General features: G+C 37.6%; 1 protein-coding gene across 10 annotated transcripts in view; it reads left to right on the top strand.

The window, feature by feature from the left end:
* The window catches only part of LOC126698958 (G-type lectin S-receptor-like serine/threonine-protein kinase At5g35370), a 46,559-nt gene extending 26,879 nt beyond the window's left edge, over nt 1-19,680 (top strand). Inside the window, exons 2-3 of one of the 10 annotated variants that reach the window (XM_050396492.1) lie at nt 2,786-3,083; nt 18,013-19,680. In XM_050396492.1, coding sequence (XP_050252449.1) covers nt 2,786-3,083; nt 18,013-19,135 — 1,421 coding nt within the window. In that variant the 3' untranslated portion in view covers nt 19,136-19,680. Of the gene's footprint in view, nt 1-2,785; nt 4,495-17,714 lie in introns of those variants that run through there. The other 9 variants (XM_050396491.1, XM_050396489.1, XM_050396490.1 and 6 more) reach the window with 9 other exon arrangements.
* Nucleotides 19,681-21,470: the final 1,790 nt, after the last annotated feature.

The following is a 21,470-nucleotide window of genomic DNA, read 5'->3' as shown; positions in this document are numbered from 1 at the left end:
TCAATAAATGAGTAACACTTGTTTCAAAAAACCACATCAGACTACTTCAATAAATAATTAATTTATCTTCCTGATAGTATAGAAGATTGTGATTAATTTATTATAGTAGTCTGATGTGGTTTTTGAAACAGGTGTCACTCATTTATTAGGTAGGAAATACCAAAACAGCTGCTAAGTTGATATTATTGAAATATGGTATACTTTCTCCTAGGCAAAACATTCATCAACATTCATTTGTAGATTTATCTCATGTGTGTAGATTTTAAATTTAGTTAAAAAAAAAAAAAAAAAAAAAAAAAAACTATATGGGCAGTATAGTTGCATTTGATGTGCCATAGAAAATAATTTTTTATTGTTCCGTTTGATGTATTAGTTTTTTCCTTCCAAGAGATAATAACAAGGACTAAATTGACACAACACTAAAAATGTTAAAGATCAAATTGACATAATTAAAAAGTTATGGACTAAATTGAAATTCAGTGTAAAGGGTAGGGACTAACATTATAATTTACCCTAATTTAAAATTAACCTATTTAATTAGCATAAAGTAATGTAACATCAGTTATAAAAAACTTAAAAAGAACATTGACAATTCAAACTATATATCTTGTTGATGAACTCAAATCTTATATCGTATTCTCATTATCAACTCTCCTGTTACAAGCCTAACTGGTTACCTTACCTTACCTGCCCCTTATCATTCTTCAATTTTATTATTCAAGGCAAAATATTAAAAAAAAAAAGAAAAAAAGAAAAAAAGAAAATAACTCTCAATCCAGGGGCGGAGCTACGTTTTACAATGGGGGGCCATGGCCCCCCAAAAATGCTCAAAAATTTATTATAGTTGCTAAAAAATAGGTTATATAGAATTGTTGTAAGAGCTAGCCCCTCCAAATGAAACTAAATGCCCCCCCATGTGTCCTTAACTACTTCTTTCATTCATATTTACTTAATTATTTAGACTTTTTTTCAGTCTTTCCTCCATCTCTCCTCCCCCTAACACATCAACAAGCCCACAACTTTTATAAGTTTTACAGTTTTACTCACTTTTACTATTAGCTTCTCTTTTTAATATGTATTTTCCAATGTTCTACTTTCCAGTCCCTTCCAAAAGAACTCATCACTCGGTGCAAATGTTCTCATAGTCTTACACTAACTCTCTTCAATCTTTTTACAAAAATTCATTAGAGTATTGATGAGTGGGTCATACATACATAAATAGACACATATATTTTTTGTGAATCAATACGATTATTTAGTCTTGACCGGCCCTTGAAAGATAAATTTTTAGCTCTGCCCTGACTCTCACCACAAAACTCTAACCCAAAGTAAGAACAGAAAAACAAAAATTCTAGTGCTAGAAAAAACCACAGTTGTGAACCTGTGACTTTCATTCAGTCAATGCATTTATGGCACAAAAAAGTCTGTGCGTGATAATATGACATAACTATCCAACTGATGGAGGCGAAGACCAAAAAGACCCACCTCTTCTACCTCCACCACAATCATCATCATCATCATCATTCTGCTTGAAACCAACTCCAATTTTTTTTTTCTACCCTTTTTTGCTCTGCATGCATGGGTTGCTTCTCATTCTCATTCTTCTTCTTTATATGCTGCGTTTTCCTTCCAAGTCTTACTTTCTCAGCCTCCATTTCCACGCACTCAATCAGCCCCGATTTCACAGCCTCACACTTCCAATTCAACGAAACCAGAGGCGCTTTCTTACGCTCTCAAAATGATACTTTCAAAGCCACAATTGATGCCAAACCACCCTCCTCAAAATATTACTTCTCTGTCGTCCACAGTGAAACCAATCTCATAATCTGGTCAGCCAACCGCAACACACCCATGTCAAGCTCCGACAAGTTGTCACTGACTGTCGACGGCCTCATAGTCACAAACCAAACTAGTCAACAACTCTGGTCAACCCCGCAATTCAATTCTGATATTTCTGCTATGCAGCTTTCAGAGACAGGAAATCTCGTTTTAGTTGATGCAGGAAACAATACGTTGTGGGAGAGTTTTGCTGATCCGACGGACACTATTGTCATGGGACAGAGAATCCCTACTGGAAAATCATTGCAAAGCGCTGTGACAGACGAGGACATGTCGGTGGGTGATTATCGACTAGAAGTCACTGACAGGGATGTGGTACTGCAATGGAATAAGATGAATTATTGGCAATTGTCCATGGATCCAAAGGCTGTCAGGAACTCTAACAAGGCCGTATCGTTGATGGCGATGAATGGTACAGGTTTGTATTTGCTAGCAAGTGATAATTCCACGGTTGTTCAAGTAGATTTGAAAGGGTCATCAAGTTTTAGGAGTGGTAAGTTGGGTCCTGATGGCAGATTTATCATCTTCGGACCACCTCGGACTCGGAGCGATAAATTGGAGACAGAATTTGCAGGACCACCTCCATCTGAGGATTGTGATCTTCCTCTCAATTGCAAAGAAATTGGATTGTGCAGAAGAAAGCCTCTGGGTGGAATTTGTTCTTGTTTACCAGAATTCAGTCAACAAAACAATGGTGATTGCATGCCGGTGAATCGTTCGCTTTCTCTGCCTTCAGCTTGTACTGCAGCTAGAAAAGGCAGTCAATTGAATTCCTCTATTTCCTATCTAAAATTCGGCCCTGGTATGGACTATTTTGCTAAGGAACACGTGAAAAATAATGTAACGTTGTCGGTTTGCCAAGATTTATGCTCTCAAAATTGTTCCTGTTTGGGCTTTTTCCATGAAATTTCTTCTGGTTCTTGTTATCTTCTTGCAAACCATTTAGGTTCTTTCATTTTGGCAGACCACAATAAGGACCGTTTGGGTTATATTAAAGTTTTGGTTGGTTCTTCTAATGGAAACTCAATCGGATCTAACATAAATCAGAAACAAAACTTACCAGTCGCTGCTTTGGTACTATTACCTTTAACAGGATTCTTAATGCTAGTAGTGTTTGCAATCATTGCAATCCTTTGGTTAAGGAAAAAGCGGCTTTCTAAAACCACAACTGTAAAACTAGACCGGAGTAACTCGTCATCGTCTGCAGAGCTAGAGATGGTCTCTATCCCAGGCTTACCGAGAAGGTTTGCTTATGAAGAGCTAGCAGCTGCTACTGAGAACTTCAAGACTCAGATTGGTAGTGGTGGATTTGGTACTGTGTACAGAGGTACTCTGTCAGACAAAACTGTTGTGGCGGTCAAGAAGATTACTAGTTTGGGAATCCAAGGGAAAAAAGAATTTTGTACTGAGGTTTCAATAATTGGGAACATCCACCATGTCAATTTGGTTAGATTGAAAGGTTTTTGCGCACAAGGGAGGCAGCGCTTTCTTGTTCTCGAGTATATGAACAGAGGTTCGTTGGGCAGTACACTCTTCGGTAATGGTCCTGTTCTAGAATGGCAAGAGAGATTGGAAATAGCCATTGGAACAGCAAGGGGGCTTGCTTACTTGCATGGTGGATGTGAGCACAGAATCATCCACTGCGATGTGAAGCCAGAAAACATTCTCTTGAACGACAATTTACAAGTGAAAATCTCAGATTTTGGGCTGTCGAAGCTGCTAAATCCTGAACAATCTTTTCTATTTACAACAATGAGAGGAACTCGAGGCTATCTTGCGCCTGAGTGGATAATGAGTTCCACAATTTCCGACAAGGCTGATGTATATAGTTATGGGTTGGTTTTACTAGAGATTGTGAGGGGAAGAAAAAATTGCTCAATACAAACATGGAGCCACAGCACAAAAACTAGTAGCAGTGAAGGAAATGCCTCATCCTCATCCCCTTCTGTTTCGGAACACAGACTAATATATTTCCCTCTATTTGCGCTAGAAATGCATCAGCAGAGAAGGTACTTGGAACTGGCAGACCCAAGGTTAGAGGGACGAGTGACAAGTGAAGAGGTTGAGAAGCTAGTGCGGATTGCCTTGTGTTGTGTGCATGAAGATCCAGCGCTGCGGCCTTCTATGGCTCACGTTGTTGGCATGTTGGAAGGTGGTTTGTCTTTGGGTGAGCCGAGGTCCGAGTCACTAAATTTCTTGCGGTTCTGTGGCCAGAGATTCATCGAGGAGTCAAGAATGGAAGGGTTCAATGAGCTGAAGGACTTGGGGTTGTATCCAGATATAAATGCTACTTCTAATAGTGCTGCAGGTGTTTCATATAACCCAATGTCTTACATCTCTTCACAACAGCTTTCTGGCCCCAGGTAGTGCTCAAAGTTTCTGTACTAGTTATTAGGAAATATTGGCTGAATATGGATGTGTATGTGTTGAGAGTTTTGGCTGCAGGTTTCTGAACCTGCAGACTCTCTATGCTTGAATTGTATCTACCCATATTGCCTGCAATTTCCGTTGCCCAGTTGTAGATATGCAGGTTTTGGTTCTCTTGGCTTAGAAAGTAAAATTATTGTTAAATAGCGTGGTAGAAGATTCCACCTTTGTGACTCTTCATGGTTGATCTTATTTGATTTTGATATGAAAAATTGGTATTATCATTAATACCTTGGAGTCCTGGTATAATAAAAGGTGCTTTCCCCAGTGAAAGCATCCCGCAAAGGATTTTGGCAAAAAAGATTAACCCATCTTTTGATGGAGTAATGTATATGAACATTTAAAAAGGCTATATATGCCGATGTATATGCTCAATATTGAGATCTTTATCTAGTTGCATGCAAACAAATTGAAAAATTAATTATTGAGATTTTTTTTTTGCTTGAATAACGTGATAAGTGCATGCCAAGATAACATAGTTGTAGTACAGTTAAAAACTTATATTTGAAATTATAGACATGTATAAGAAGTGTTTATAAGCATGAAAAAATTGAAACCAAATATATCAATGAAATTTGCATAAATTATGGATGTTGAGGTCTATTTTTTAACCGTCTATAGCCAAAATAAACTGCATTTCAAAATAAAATATGATACTTCCTTAAGCGTGTGTTACTTAATATAGACATGATATTCATAAAAGAGACCATATATAAGTAAGTAAATAATTAAACTTTGATGTAAATTCTCAAATTGAAACAGTGTGCCAAACTTTGATTTAAACTTCTATTATGTAATAAATTTCATGGAATCGACACCATAGATTCGAATCATTATTATCAATAAAAATTGAGAGTAATCATTATATTTTTTAGGAAATTTATGTAAAAAATGTAGTAGTTGTCTGAGGACTAATAATTACAAATAAAATAAAAACCCGTATAAGAAAAAATTATTAGAGACTAAATACTACGTTTCTTGTGAGTAGTGAGTTCTAAACTTCTACTTAACTCAATTGATAAAATCTTTTGTCATCAAATAAAAAATGCAATAGTTTCAATTTTCGTTGTATCTATAAATAAAAGTTTATATAAAAAAATAAATTATAGAGAAGAAAATTACATCTGTTTTGAATTACCATAATTTGATTATAGTTCACAATTAATATTCATTTTTTTTATAACAACAGTAACAATAGGCTTTCAACAAGGCTGGATGTACCCAGCTCTGATGAACTGGTACTCTAGTTGCAAAATTTGCTAAACCGTAAACAGTGTTTAGTATATGCCTAGGAACAAAAAGGGCTTTACAAGTAAGACCATGTTGCGGCAATTAGTTTCTCACGTTGGCTAGGGTTTTCTCTAAGCCGCGCGTAGAATATTGTCCCTAACCTAGTTTAGGGTTTTTGTTCCCTTCACGTCTACGAACGGATAGGACGGTGAGTGTAGTCTTAGTTGTAGTATACTATTTATTCCCGTTCCACTGCTAAACGTTATCATGGCTGGTTTGGAAGATTTGTGGGCTAAGTTTTCTCTCACAGAGGATGAAGAAGGTGGTGCTGATGTGCCGAACCAAAAGGCAGTGGGGGTGCATCATTTGGCCGGGAAGTTTTTCATGAAGAGAGTTTTGAATGTCGAAGCAGTGGCTCGTACATTCAAACCATTGTGGAGACCAGTCGGTGAGTTGAAGATTCGCGATTCAGGGGACAACGTGCTGGTTTTTGAGTTTGAAGACGTGATGGACCTCGAGAGGGTACTAGAGTATGAGCCATGGTCGTATGATAAAAGCTTAATAGCTTTCCAGAGGGTTTTCAATGTAGAACAGATTCCGAACTTGGTGTATAATCAAGTGACATTTTGGGTGCAGTTACACAACATCCCATTGAATAATCTGAATCATGAAACTGGTGAAGCTATAGCCCGAGCAATTGGAGTGGTGATCCAAGTTGCTAATCCGGAGGACAACGGCGCAGGCGGTGAGTTCTTAAGAGCTCGTGTAGCAATGGATATATCTAAGCCTCTGCCGCGTGTATCGAAACTGAAGTCAGGTGGTAAACAGATTGGGTTGGTGGGATTAAAATATGAATGCCTTCCTAATTTTTGTTATTGGTGCGGTAGAGTCACTCATGGCAAACGGGACTGCGAAGTGTGGTTGAGAGGCCAGGGGAAGTTAAGTAGGGATGATCAACAGTATGGGGAGTGGTTGCAGGCGAAACCGATTCGCCAAAGCAAGAAGACCGTGGCTGTAATTTCAGGCAGGAAGTGAAACCAACCACCTTGGTGGAGGAAAGGCCAATCGGGTCAAGGGAATGAGTCCTCAATTCCACGTCGGGATGAGGAGAATTATGGCTCTCATTCGTTGATGGAAGCTGAACACTATATGGACAATTTTGGCACGGTCGGGTTAGCGCCTAAGCAAGTGTTTGGTGATCAAGGTGATGCTTAGAGCAGTGCTTTCTCCGGAAAGCAAGTTTTGAAACAAGGAAAGTCGATCCAAGTGGAGAGGTTGCACGAACAGGTTGCTGGGCTATCTCTTCAAGAACATGATACTCCACCTTGTAGAGCTATGCCCACTGATTCTCCATGGCAGTCCCAAGTACAATCAAGGCCGGTTCTTAATCCTATCCCACTCCAAGACTGTACTAACACAGCTACTAAGACAAACTCCCATGCATCAGTTAGAACTTGGAAGAAGTTAGCCCACAAAACAGGTATTACAGTTCCAAACTCTTCCCTCTATGGTTTTTGATAGAAGACCTAGTATTGATGTAGTAGATATGAGGGAAGGGAAAAAAGTTTGCATGGTTGGTGGTAGTTCCCATGACAAAGAAAATATGAAGGTGGTGGCTGGTCCCCAGCACCACTGAGCCCAATGAGTTGCCTTAGCTAGAACTGTCGTGGGCTTGGGATCCCACAGACAGAAGAGGAGTTAGTTACGTTGGTATGTAACAAAGGTCCCATGTTGATTTTCTTAATGGAAATGAAGGTTGAGAAATCAGTTTTAGTTAGAATTGGTAGAAAGATGCAATATAATAATTGTTTTGAGGTTCCTTGCCATAATACTAGGGGTAGTTTAGCTTTATTTTGGGCTGCTGATTCTAATGTAGATGTTCAGTCTTTTTCGGATAATCACATTGATGCCATTATTGACCATGGATTTGATGACGCTTGGCGGTTCACAGGTTTCTACGGAGACCCTGAGATCATTAACCGGGAAAACTCCTGTTCCATGCTTAGAAGATTGAGTACTCGGTTCATTCTCCCTTGGGTGTGAATTGTTGATTTTAACGAAATCTTGTATGCAGATGAGAAACAAGGTTGGCTAGATAGACCAGAAAGACAAATGCTGGGCTTTCGTGAGGCTTTTGATTTTTGCAGGTTGAAGGACTTGCACTATACTGGCTATCCATTTACTTGGTGTAATCGACGCCCTGGTAATCAGAATGTGTGGATTCGATTAGATAAAGGGGTAGCTACTGTTGACTGGATTCTGAAATTCCCGTCTTCCAGAATACATCATCTGGATGCTTTCCACTCTTATCACAAACCTATTCTTCTAAGCCCTGACATAAAAGCTAATAGGTTTTATAAAAAGGGGCGCCTATTCCAATTTGAAGCCATGTGGTTGAAGGATAGATCATGTGAAGAGGTCATCCGTGTCTCCTGGGGAGTTGAAATGACACAACCCACGGCTTGGGGATTCAATAGAAAAGTTTTGGCTTGCCAGTCAAATCTCAGAGAGTGGAACAAAAAAACCTTTGGCCATGTGAGAAATTCTTTAAAGCAAAAATTAGTAGAGTTGAAATCTGAAGAGGAAAGTGGGGGATACAGAAATAATCCTTTGAGAATCCAGGGGTTAAGAGATGAGATTCAGAAGTTACAGGCCAAGGAAGAATGTATGTGGAAGCAAAGATCTAGAAACAGATGGCTTAAAGAAGGGGACCGGAACACAAGCTACTTCCATTGTAGAGCTAATCAAAGAAACCGGAGAAATTTGATTACAGGCCTAGAAGATGACAATGGCACCTGGATTGAGGATGAGGCCGGTATGGGGAAAGTGGTGGAGGGGTATTTTGAGCAAATTTTCACTAGCTCAAACCTGAGTGGTTTTGATCATATTCTGAGTGGCATTCAAAGTATTGGTGAGGTAGACTTGATTGAGCAGTTGGAAGGAGATTTCCAAGCATGTGAGGTTAAAGAAGCTCTCAACCAAATGGCCCCTCTCACTGCTCCAGGCCCGGATGGTATGTCCCATATTTTCTATAAGTCTTTCTGGCATATTATAGGGGAAGATGTGTCTGCTGTTGCTCTTTGTGCACTGAACTCAGGTATTGTCCCAGATTCCATAAATACTACCTTCATCACCCTCATACCAAAAATCAAAAATCCCAGGAAAGTTTCTGACTTTAGACCCATAAGTTTATGTAATGTTTTTTATAAACTTATTGCTAAAGTTGTGGCTAACCGATTGAAAAAGCTTCTAGCTAACGCTGTTCCAAATTCTCAGAGTGCATTCCTTTCAGGTAGATTGATCTCAGATAATATACTGGTGGCTTTTGAGACCCTCCATTATTTGAAGAGAAAAACACAAGGCAAAATGGGGTATAAGGCTCTTAAGTTGGATATGAGCAAAGCTTAGATAGGGTGGAGTAGGATTTTTTGAAGGTACTTATGCAGCATTTGGGGCTTGGTGAGAAAATGAGGAAACTTATTATGTCATGCCTGAGGTCTGTGTCTTATTCTATCCTCCTAAATGATCAGCCTTGGGCTGTATCAAGCCCTCTAGGGGGCTGCGCTAGGGTGATCCGCTATCACCATACCTGTTTCTCTTGTGTGCAATGGGGTTACAAGGCTTAGTGCAAAAAGCTGAGATGGAGGGGAGTTTAAAGGGTGTAGCAATCTTTAGACAAGGCCTTCGAGTATCACACTTATTCTTTGTAGATGATAATGTCCTCTTTTGCCGTGCCACTGAAGATGAATGCCAAAGGATTTTGGATATTTTGGTTGTCTATGAAAGGGGAACGGGTCAAAAAATTAATAGAGAGAAGACTAATATCTTCTTCAGCTCAAATACCAGCCACTAAACCCAAACTCGCATCTAGCAGTTATTGGGAATCCCGAAGGGTGTGGAAGAAACTACATGGGTGGAAAGAAAAACTTCTATCTATTGTGGGCAGGGTGGTTCTTATAAAAGCTGTTATTCAAGTCATTCCAACCTACACTATGAGCTGCTTCAAGCTTCCAAGAGGCCTAATAAAATAACTAGAAGTCCTTATAAGAAAATTTTGGTGGGGCTACACTGAAGATTCAAGGAAGGTTCATTGGGTAAGCTGGGAAAGGTTGTGTGAAGCTAAAGAAGTGGGTGGCATGGGTTTCAAAGAAATTGAGAAATTTAATGACGCCCTACTCGCCAAACAAGTTTGGAGGATGTTGCATAATTCGGACTCATTGTGCTTTTGAGTCTTCAAAGCCCGTTTCTTCCCTAATTGCTCTATTCTAGATGCAAAAGAATCCAATTCCGGATCCTATGCATGGAAGAGTATCCTTGGTGCTAGAGATGTGATAAAAAAGGGTATGGTTTGGCGCATTGGGAATAGTCAAACAACTCGGATTAAGGAGGATAAGTGGTTGTCAGTGAAACCTAGTAGAATAGTCCTTTCCCCCCACCCTTATGTGGTGGCTAAATCAAAGGTTAGCTCTCTTATTAATCATGAGTTGAGTGTGTGGAAATCTGAGGAGGTGAACCGTGTTTTTCTACCCCATGAAGCTTCTATGATCCTGGCCATCCCACTAAGCCGGAGACAACCCCCTGATTGTGTCTCTTGGTCATGCACCCCATCTGGAAATTTCAGCACCAGTAGTACTTACAAACTGCTGGCTGCATCGGCTTCATCAGAGCATGCTAGTTCAAGCAACCAAGCTAGTCAAAGTGGTTTTTGGAAAAGGTTATGGAAGATGCAGGTGCCCAACAAAATTAAACACTTTGTTTGGAGGGTGTGTAACAATGCCCTTCCCACAAAATGTAATTTGAAGTGAAGGCATTTAGCTGATTCGGATGTTTGCGAGCTAAGCAATGATGCTCCGGAAGATGCTCTCCATGCTCTCTGTTTTTGCAGTTAAGTTGCTCCTGTGTGGCTGACCCACCATTGGTTCCAATCCATGATTTCCCCCCTCCCCTGAGTTTTAGAGATTTACATAACAAGTTTATGCAGGTTGATGATAAGTTCAGACCAGAGATGTTCGCAATAATCTCTTGGAGCCTATGGAATAGACGGAACGCCCTCCATTTTGGACGTGAAGCTCTTCCTATTGCAAAAGTTAGTTCTGCCGCTTGCACTCTGCTCCACGATTTCATCAACAGTCAAATACCAGATGCTCCACCTATTCGGCCTGTTGTGCAACACTAGTGGTGTCCTCCAGAACAAGACTTAGTGAAGGTGAACTTCGACGTTGCCCTTTTCAAACACAAGAACTCAGCTGGAATCGGTGCTATTGTGCGAGATTGGCGAGGCACGAACCTGGGTGCTCTATCCATGCCGGTTTCGCTTTCTTCAACAGTTGCAAAAATGGAAGCTCTTGCTTGTCTCGGAGCTATTCAATTTGCTGCTGATCTTGGTCTTCAACGCGTGATATTTGAAGGTGATTTGACCACTATAATCTTTGCAGTTTCCCAAGGATCTTCAGTGTTGGCATCGTTTGGTAATATCATAGATGATGTAAGGCACTTGCTGCCCAGTTTTTCTGTTGTTAGTTTTAATCATGTTCACCGCTCGGGCAATGCAGTTGCAGATGCGCTTGCAAAAAAAGCCTCTTCCATGGGTGGCTGTCACATTTGGATGGACACTCTACCCTTAGATATTGCCGAGCTGGTCAGTTTTGATGTTCATTAACATTCTGCTTCAATAAAGTCCCAGACTTGGAGTCTGGTTTCTCAAAAAAAAAAAAAAAAAAAAAGTAAGACCATGCTGCTGTAGGTTTAGAACATCAGTCACCAACTCACCATATTCAATTTTGTAGCAACAATAACATTTGAGATTATTATGGTAATGTCCACAAAATGCTTTCTCCCATTTTTGACATTGACAACCACAATGAAGTGAGTAGAAGCACATTTCGCTCCATGATTTACTACTCATTTGAAAAAGGTTCCTCATGATTATAGGACTTCCCTCCTTGCAATCAATAGAATAAGAAGAAGAAAAACCTATAAACAGAGGTAAGTTAACAAAAGGCATTAAAGAGACATATTAGAGTGAAAAAAATACAAAAATGAATTTTTGTAACCAAACAACAATATGTAATTGGTTATATCAATAGAAAGATATGAAAGAACTCACTTGTCTTGTGTTTTCAGCAAGGATAAAGATGAAGATGAATAAGTGATAAACATTTGTAAGAGACATTTGAATTTGGATAAGTCCAAGGTGGATAAGTCTCCTCAGAAAGTGGGAACTATGCGTGGGATATTTTGCATAAATATAATGTGGGCATACCTAGGTAAAGCCCAAACTTCGTACTTGGGTTAGAAAGTGTAGGAGGTTAGTGAAGTCTAACCTAGGGAATGGTAGGCAAATCCAGGTTTGGGAGGCTAATTGGGTACCTAGCTCTTCTACTCATAAAGTAATTTCATAGAAAGGAGTCCTTCCGTTGGACTCTAGAGTTTGCAATTTTATTGATGTGGAGAACAAGTGCTAGGATTGGAACATTTTGAATAGAACTTTTCTTCCTTTTGAGGATGAGGCTATCATTGGAATTCCCTTAAGTGTTAGAATGCCTGATGATAGGCAGGTATGGGTTGAAACTTCATATGGCTTTTTCTCTATAAGAAGTGCTTATAAGTTGACTCTAGAATTAGAGACAAATAGGGAGATTGGCTCTTGTTTTGATGGGAGTAATATACGGTTTTGGAAGAGATTATGGTCAATTCAAATTCCCCATAAAATTAGACATTTTGCTTGGAGAGCTGCCCGTGACATCTTACCTACAAAAGAAAATTTGGTTTGCAGAAATGTTTTGGTTGATAGCATGTGTAAGGAATGCGGCAATGCTTCAAAATCTTTCTTTCATCTGCTTTGGGAGTGCTCTAAGGTTCGAAACTCATGGGTTTCTTCGTCTCTCTTCACTTCACTGTCGTTGATTCCTTTTTGGACCTTCTTTGAGTTCTTATGGCATATTTTGATGGATGCACAATGGGTTCTAGAAGATGTTGGCCTTACTATTACTATTGCATGGGCTTTATGGACTAATAGAAATGAGGTGATTCATGGCAAGCTGAGGAGGACAAGTCTGTTACTGGTTGATTGGTGTAGATCATACTTGGAAGAGTATTGGGCTACAAGCAATACCCTTTTAACACAACTGACACCACAAACCCAAGTGGAAGTGAAGTGTTCTCCCCTTATTTTTCCATTATACAAGATAAATGTGAATGCTGCTATATTCTCGGCTTAAAAGGCTATTGTACATAACAGCACTAAGGCATGGGAGAATGCAAAAGTGGTTGAATCTAAACCTTACATGTGGAGCAGCTGTGAGCAAGGCGAGAGGAAGCGTTGGTTAAGGGATTTTGTCTTGGTCTGTACTAAAGGCATGACTGTCTTGGGAAGGGAGTAGGATTTGCCCCTGATATGATACTCAAGTACTCACAAAAAGGGATATAGTGACTTTCTAAGGTTAGAGGCTATGAGGACACCCCGTATTGGTTGAATGCATGATGGACCACCTCAGAGACATGTGTATCAATCATAGTACTTTTGATGTCCCTCTCAATGTCCAAGATTTGTTTTCCAAGCAGTGGCAAAGTCGCCTACCTATGGGTCCCAATGCCACGTTGGTGCAGTTCTTATCCTCTAGTCAGCAAATAATATCATAACTATGAAAAGATCCAAAATAGAGAAATAATGACTTGACACCTATCTTTATACTTAGCCATATTCTTCAGAGTATAAAAAGAACATGTAGTTGTGTTACTAGGGCAAGAACCTAATAGATATTTTGAGAAGAGAGTAGAAAGTTGGTAGTAAAGAAAAACAACCTAGTTGTAAGAAATTGGTCTCTTTTAACACAAAATACAAGCTAAATAGAGCAAGAATGCATTCTTGCTCAAATTGTGGTTTTTTATCATTTCCTTAGGGATTTCCACATACATCCTGTGTCTCTTTAGTTATCAGTTTCTTCTTCTTGTTTAAATGTGCATCTTTTTCATGTCCTATCGTCACTTTCTTCTTCTTGTTTGAGTGTCATGTCAAAACTAGCATCTTTTCAAGTTTTCTCATGTAGATGTACTGTTAGATAACTTATTTTACTTTTCTATATAAACTCAAATTTAACTTGCACGTATAGCTGCTGGTGTTGGTGTTTTAATTCCTAACCATGAAGGGAATTTTATTGCAAGTTTGAGCAAGAAAATCCATGCTCTATTGGGGATTATTGAAGCTAAAGCAAAAACATTTGAAACTAGTATTATTTTTGCTAAGAAAGTGGGCATCAAAGAGTTTGTTCTTGAAGGAGATTCCTTAACCATTGTTCAAGCTCTTAAGGAATGTTCATTTGCTCCATCTTCTATTTTTGCACTGATTTATGGGATGTTAGCTGAATGTAATGAGTTTAGAAATGTGTGTTTTTCTCATGTTAGACAACAAAGCAATAGGCTGGCTCACTTGTTAGCAAAACAAGCTCTTGGCTTGATTGATTTCTGTGCTTGGATGGAGGAATGTCCTTGTTTCTTAGAACAAGTCCTCATCCATCATGTTTCTTGTATTTGAATTTCATGAATAAAGTTTTAGTTTGTTCATCAAAAAATAAAAAAATAAATACAATGGCTATGGATCTAACTTTTATAAATTAATAATTTAAAGGGTAAATTACAAAGTTGGTCCCTGTCCTTCACACCATATTTCAATTTAGTTCCTAACTTTTCAATTGTATCAATTTGGTCCTTAACCTTTTCAGTATTGTGTCAATTTAGTCTCTACCGTTTTCCTTTGATGGAAAAAGTTGATGTCAAACAGAACCATAAAAGAAAAAATTTACACCACATCAATTGCCAACTGTGCCACCACATCAATTTTAAAAAAATAATGAAAAACCAAATCAAAATCTACACGTGAGATAAGTTTGTGGAAACTAATAGGTTCTAAAATCCCTAAAATGTAAAATCCATCTCTTCTCCCTCATCTCCATTAAAATCCTTGACGTTGCAGATCAAAGAGGCTGTCATGGCCTTTGAGGTTGTGGCTGTCAATATGGTTCCTCTTTCTCACTTTTAAATGTTTTAATTCTAAGTTATACATTTCAAGCGTTTCACTTTCATCACTATTATGTTGCGCCTTTTTTTTCCCGCAACATTTCTCAATCACTGTTGATTTATCATGTTTATGCTTTAGTGCTTTTAAATAATGCAATCTATGTGAATCTTGCTTGGGAGAAATTATACCATGTTTCACTCATTTATTGAGTAAGAAATACCAAAACAGATGCTGAGTTGGGATTACCGAAACATGATATACTTTCTCTTTGCCTGGGCACAACAAAAGATGCGTAGGAAGGCACGCAAATGGAAAATGAGATTCTTTTATATTCCCACTAAATGAAGATGGGAAGGCAAGAGTTTCAGTCAAATAATTCCACGCAAGGAGAAAGTATATCATTTTTTAGTAATACAAACTCAGCATCTGTTTTGGTATTTCCTACTCAATAAATGAGTGACACCTTTTTCAAAAAACCACATCAGATTGCTCCAATAAATGATTAATTTATCTTCCCGATAGTATAGAAGATTGTGATTAATTTATTAGAGTTGTCTGATGTGTTTTTTGAAACAGGTGTCACTCATTTATTGGGTAGGAAATACCAAAACAGATACTGAGTTGGTATTACCGAAATATGATATACTTTCTCCCAGGCAAAACATTCATCAACATTCATTTGCAGATTTATCTCACATGTGCAGATTTTAAATTTAGTTTTTTTTATTAAAAAAAAACTATGTGGGCAGTATTGTTGCATTTGATGTGCCATAGAAAATAATTTTTTATTGTTCCATTTGACGTATTAGTTTTTTTCCTTTCAAAAGATAATAACAAGGACTAAATTGACACAACAATAAAAATGTTAAAGACCAAATTGACATAATTAAAAAGTTAGGGACTAAATTGAAATTCAGTGTAAAGGGTAGAGACTAACTTTATAATTTACCCTAATTTAAAATTAACCTATTTAATTAGCATAAAGTAATGTAACATCAATTATAAAAAACTTAAAGAGAACATTGACAATTTAAACTATATATCTTGTTGATGAACTCAAATCTTAGATCGTACTCTCATTATCAACTCTCCTGTAATAAGCCTGACTGGTTACCTTACCTTACCTGCCTCTTATTATTCTTCAATTTTATTAGTCAAGGCAAAATATTAAAACAGAAAAAAGAGAAAATACTTCTCAGTCCAGAGGCAGAGCTACGTTTTACAACGGGGGAGAAAATGCTCAAAAATTTATTATAGTTGCTAAAAAATAGGTTATATAAAATTGTTGTAAAAGCTAGTCCCTCCAAATGAAACTAACTAGGCCCCCATGCATCCTTAACTACTTGTTTCATTCATATTTACTTAATTACTTAGACTTTTTTTTTTTTTTTTCAATCTTTCCTCCATCTCTCCTTCCCCAACACATCAACAAACCCACAACTTTTAAAAGTTTACAATTTTACTCACTTTTACTATTAACTTCTCTTTTTAATATGTATTTTTCAATGTTCTACTTTCCAGTTCCTTTCAAAAGAACTCATTACTCAGTACAAATGTTCTCATAGTCTTACACTAACTCTCTTCAATCTCTTTACAAAAATTCATTAGAGCATTGATAAGTAGATCATACATATATAAATAGATACGTATATATTTTTTGTAAATCAATATCATAATTTAGTCTTGACCGCGGATAAATTTCTAGCTCCGCTTCTACTCTCACCACAAAACTCTAACCCAAAGTAAGACCAGTAAAACAAAAATTCTAGTGCCAGAAAAAACCACAGTTGTGAACCTGTGACTTTCATTCAGCCAATGCATTTATGACACAAAAAAGTAAGTCTGTGCGTGATAATATGACAAAATTATCCAAATGATGAAGACGAAGACCAAAAACACCCACCTCTTCTGCCTCCACCACAATCATCATCATCATCATCATCATTCTGCTTGAAACCAACTCCGAATTTTTTTTTCTACCCTTTTTGCTCTGCATGCATGGGTTGCTTCTCATTCTCATTCTTCTTCTTTATATGCTGCGTTTTCCTTCCAAGTCTTACTTTCCCAGCCTCCATTTCCACGCACTCAATCAGCCCCAATTTCACAGCCTCACACTTCCAATTCAAAGACACCAGAGGCGCTTTCTTACGCTCTCAAAATGGTACTTTCAAAGCCACAATTGATGCCAAACCACCCTCCTCAAAATATTACTTCTCTATCGTCCACAATGACACCAACCTCATAATCTGGTCAGCCAACCGCAACACACCCATGTCAAGCTCCGACAAGTTGTCACTGACTGTCAACGGCCTCATAGTCACAAACCAAACTGGTCAACCACTCTGGTCAACCCCGCAATTCAATTCTGATATTTCTGCTATGCAGCTTTCAGAGACAGGAAATCTCGTTTTAGTTGATGCAGGAAACAATATGTTGTGGGAGAGTTTTGCTCATCCGACGGACACTATTGTCATGGGACAGAGAATTCCTACTGGAAAATCATTGCAAAGCGCTGTGACAGACGAGGACATGTCGGTGGGTGATTATCGACTAGAAGTTACTGACAGGGATGTGGTGCTGCAATGGAATAAGATGAATTATTGGAGTTTGTCCAAGGATCCAAAGGCTGTCAGGAACTCTAACAAGCCCGTATCGTTGATGGCGATGAATGGTACAGGTTTGTATTTGCTAGCAAGTGATAATTCCACGGTTGTTCAAGTAACTTTTTTGAATGGGTCATCAAGTTTTAGGAGTGGTAAGTTGGATCCCGATGGCAGATTTATCATCTTCAGACCACGTCGGACTCGGAGCGATAAATTGGAGGTAGAATTTGATGGACCATCTGAGGATTGTGATCTTCCTTTCAATTGCAAAGAAATTGGATTGTGCAGAAGAAAGCCTCTGCGTGGAATTTGTTCTTGTTTACCAGAATTCAGTCAACAAAACAATGGTGATTGCATGCCGGTGAATCGTTCGCTTTCTCTGCCTTCAGCTTGTACTGCAGCTAGAAATGGCAGTCAATTGAATTCCTCTATTTCCTATCTAAAATTCGGCCCTGGTATGGACTATTTTGCTAAGGGACCCGTGAAAAATAATGTAACGTTGTCGGTTTGCCAAGATTTATGCTCTCAAAATTGTTCCTGTTTGGGCTTTTTCCATGAAATTTCTTCTGGTTCTTGTTATCTTCTTGCAAACCATTTAGGTTCTTTCATTTTGGCAGACCACAATAAGGACCGTTTGGGTTATATTAAAGTTTTGGTTGGTTCTTCTAATGGAAACTCAATCGGATCTAACATAAATCAGAAACAAAACTTACCAGTCGCTGCTTTGGTACTATTACCTTTAACAGGATTCTTAATGCTAGTAGTGTTTGTAATCATTGCAATCCTTTGGTTAAGGAAAAAGCGGCTTTCTAAAACCACAACTGTAAAACTAGACCGGAGTAACTCGTCATCGTCTGCAGAGCTAGAGATGGTGTCTATCCCAGGCTTACCGAGAAGGTTTGCTTATGAAGAGCTAGCAGCTGCTACTGAGAACTTCAAGACTCAGATTGGTAGTGGTGGATTTGGTACTGTATACAGAGGTACTCTGTCAGACAAAACTGTTGTGGCGGTCAAGAAGATTACTAGTTTGGGAATCCAAGGGAAAAAAGAATTTTGTACTGAGGTTTCAATAATTGGGAACATCCACCATGTCAATTTGGTTAGATTGAAAGGTTTTTGCGCACAAGGGAGGCAGCGCTTTCTTGTTCTCGAGTATATGAACAGAGGTTCGTTGGGCAGTACACTCTTCGGTAATGGTCCTGTTCTAGAATGGCAAGAGAGATTGGAAATAGCCATTGGAACAGCAAGGGGGCTTGCTTACTTGCATAGTGGATGTGAGCACAGAATCATCCACTGCGACGTGAAGCCAGAAAACATTCTCTTGAACGACAATTTACAAGTGAAAATCTCAGATTTTGGGCTGTCGAAGCTGCTAAATCCTGAACAATCTTTTCTATTTACAACAATGAGAGGAACTCGAGGCTATCTTGCACCTGAGTGGATAATGAGTTCCACAATTTCTGACAAGGCTGATGTATATAGTTATGGGTTGGTTTTACTAGAGATTGTGAGGGGAAGAAAAAATTGCTCAATACAAACATGGAACCATAGCACAAAAACTAGTAGTAGTGAAGGAAATGCCTCATCCTCATCCCCTCCTGTTTCGGAACACAGACTAATATATTTCCCTCTATTTGCGCTAGAAATGCATCAGCAGAGAAGGTACTTGGAACTGGCAGACCCAAGGTTAGAGGGACGAGTGACAAGTGAAGAGGTTGAGAAGCTAGTGCGGATTGCCTTGTGTTGTATGCATGAAGATCCAGCGCTGCGGCCTTCTATGGCTCACGTTGTTGGCATGTTGGAAGGTGGGTTGCCTTTGGGTGAGCCGAGGTCCGAGTCACTAAATTTCTTGCGGTTCTATGGCCAAAGATTCGTCGAGATGTCAAGAATGGAAGGGTCCAATGAGCTGATGGACTTGGGGTTGTATCCACATATAAATGCTACTTCTAATAGTGCTGCAGGTGTTTCATATAACCCAATGTCTTACATCTCTTCACAACAGCTTTCTGGCCCCAGGTAGTGCTCAAAGTTTCTGTACTTGTTATTAGGAAATACTTGTCATGGACCCACGCGTTGCGTGTGATAATTTTTTTTTGCAACTAGTCTAATACAAAGTAATATAACAATCCATACTACAAGAAAACACTGTTCACCCAAATATATATGCTACTGAATTTGATCTTTATTTGCATTAAAGGAGCTGTTATGATGGAGGTAATGATCCTTTTAATTCTAATAATTGTTTCCATAAATTTTATATTTCAATTTATAAAATGGAGGTAAGTCAATTGTTCAAAACAGTGCTGGAATAAGTCTTGTGGCATTTCTTCAATGGTAGGTAGCTTATTTGATTGCCTTTGTGGCCTCGGCGAGCCCTTCTTGCTATATTGGATGTCAATGCCTTTCTGTGTTTAGGTCTCTTGGTTTGCCAAACTCTGTTGTGTTGATTCTTGTATGTTCTTCTTCGTTCTCAATGTATGTATCTTTTTGTCTTGCTATTCTGCAGTTATGACAATTTCTAAGTACTTTATATCATTGGAAAATACCTAAACTTAAGGTCATGAATTGTTACCACACATATGCCTTTTGGAGCTTTGGTCAATATTTTGAGTCTTTTGTTTTTTCGAGGCAATCTATTAAGATTAACATTTGCATGCTTCAAACATAAGCTTCCTTTTATCTTCAATAGATAGGGTTTCAAAGGCCATACTGTCTTGTATCTCTAGATATCAATATTCTTTTCCTAAAGTTTAGAGGTTTCATTTTTGAATAAAGATACGAGTTAAAAAAATTTGTTGGAGTGATGTAAGGTTGAGATCAAGTTTCTCTTTGGTTTTCTCAACAATATCCTATTGATTTTTTTTTTCCTTATTGTTTCTTAAAAAATTTATATTGAACATTGATAACCTTTTTAATTTATGATTATGTCTTATTCTTTATATCCCATTTACTGTTGTTTATGTCTTATGTCTTTAGACTTTCACAATTTTTGGTAATGCTTAACTGTACTTTCTTTAAAAAATATTGCATTTGCATCTAAGAGAAATGCACATATGATTAAGTGGTTATAATAATATTTAACTTGAATGGAAGGTCATTAAAAAAACTTTAGTAAATTTTTTCATTCCTTCTTTTTTATCAAGCAAATGCAGCTTCTAAAGTTTGGATTACATCAGAAATATCGATGTTATAATCAGTTTTTGTTTCTTCTCTCCTTCAATATCTTTGCTGTAATACTAATGTTAGTTTCATTTATTTCATCATAAACATTTATGTTATAGTCAGTTTCTATTTCTTCTCTCCTGTGATACTGATGTTAGTGGAATTATTAATGTCAGCACTTTGTTAAATGTCTTTGTTATATTTGAAGGTTTTTTTTTTTTAAGAAAAAAAGTTTTGAGTGTTGACAGCAGATTTCAATTTCATAGTCATAATATATTATTTGATGTGTCACAATATGCATTCTTTGGCAAAAATGTTGCTTAGTAGGGGGTTGCCATTCTTTGTCACTTGGAGTTTTAAAAATGGTAAGTTATGTGTTTACTTTAATTTTTTGATTTTCCCCCTTACCTGTTCTCTTATTTGTTAGTGGGAATGAAATTGGGTTTTTGCGTCCAGCTTGGCCCTTTGGTTTACTAATCTATTTAAATTTTGTTCATTTTTCAAGGTTTCTGAGCAAGGTATGATCTTATCAAATTAAAAAAGTTTATGAGGAAGGTATGCTTCTTCAGTTTTCAATATTAATTTCTGGGTTATAATGTCATTTAATTACTGTTTTATTTGTATATTTAGCTGTTATAGTATCTTTTCTTTTTCTTTTTCATTTTTGGTTTTCTTTGTTGCATGTTATATTATTTATTTGGAGTTTGATATTAGAATTCATGTTTGTTTTATGAAATTTTAACTTTATATTTGCATTTTTTATTTCTGGAGCCTAATTGGTTTATTTATGGGAAGCACGGATATTATTTATTTCTTTTTTTCCCTTAAAAAAACAGCACCATTATCATGGCAGTCTCAATGGATATTGAAAGTTGAATATAAACATTTTAAAGCATAAAATAAAAACTTAGTATACTTTTTTATTATGTTGCACTGTTGCAGCCTTGTATATAGTAATTTTTATTATGTTTTTATATATAATTTTTTCTTAAAAAATCTTGTATACTAGATTTTCAAACATGATATTGTAGCTACTTAATTTTAAAACCTAAACAAAATTTATGTCCAAAATTATTTAAATATGCCTAAAAATAAATACTAATTAATTAAATAATTGTTGTATCCCTGACATATCGTATTCCAAGCGTTTGAAAAAAATGCCGTATCCCCTTTACTTGTACCCATATCGTACC

The sequence above is a fragment of the Quercus robur genome, chromosome 9, assembly GCF_932294415.1.
Source record: "Quercus robur chromosome 9, dhQueRobu3.1, whole genome shotgun sequence".
NCBI lineage: Eukaryota > Viridiplantae > Streptophyta > Magnoliopsida > Fagales > Fagaceae > Quercus > Quercus robur.
The sequence above is the reverse complement of the archived record's forward strand: the minus strand, read 5'-3'. Positions and strand labels throughout refer to the sequence as shown.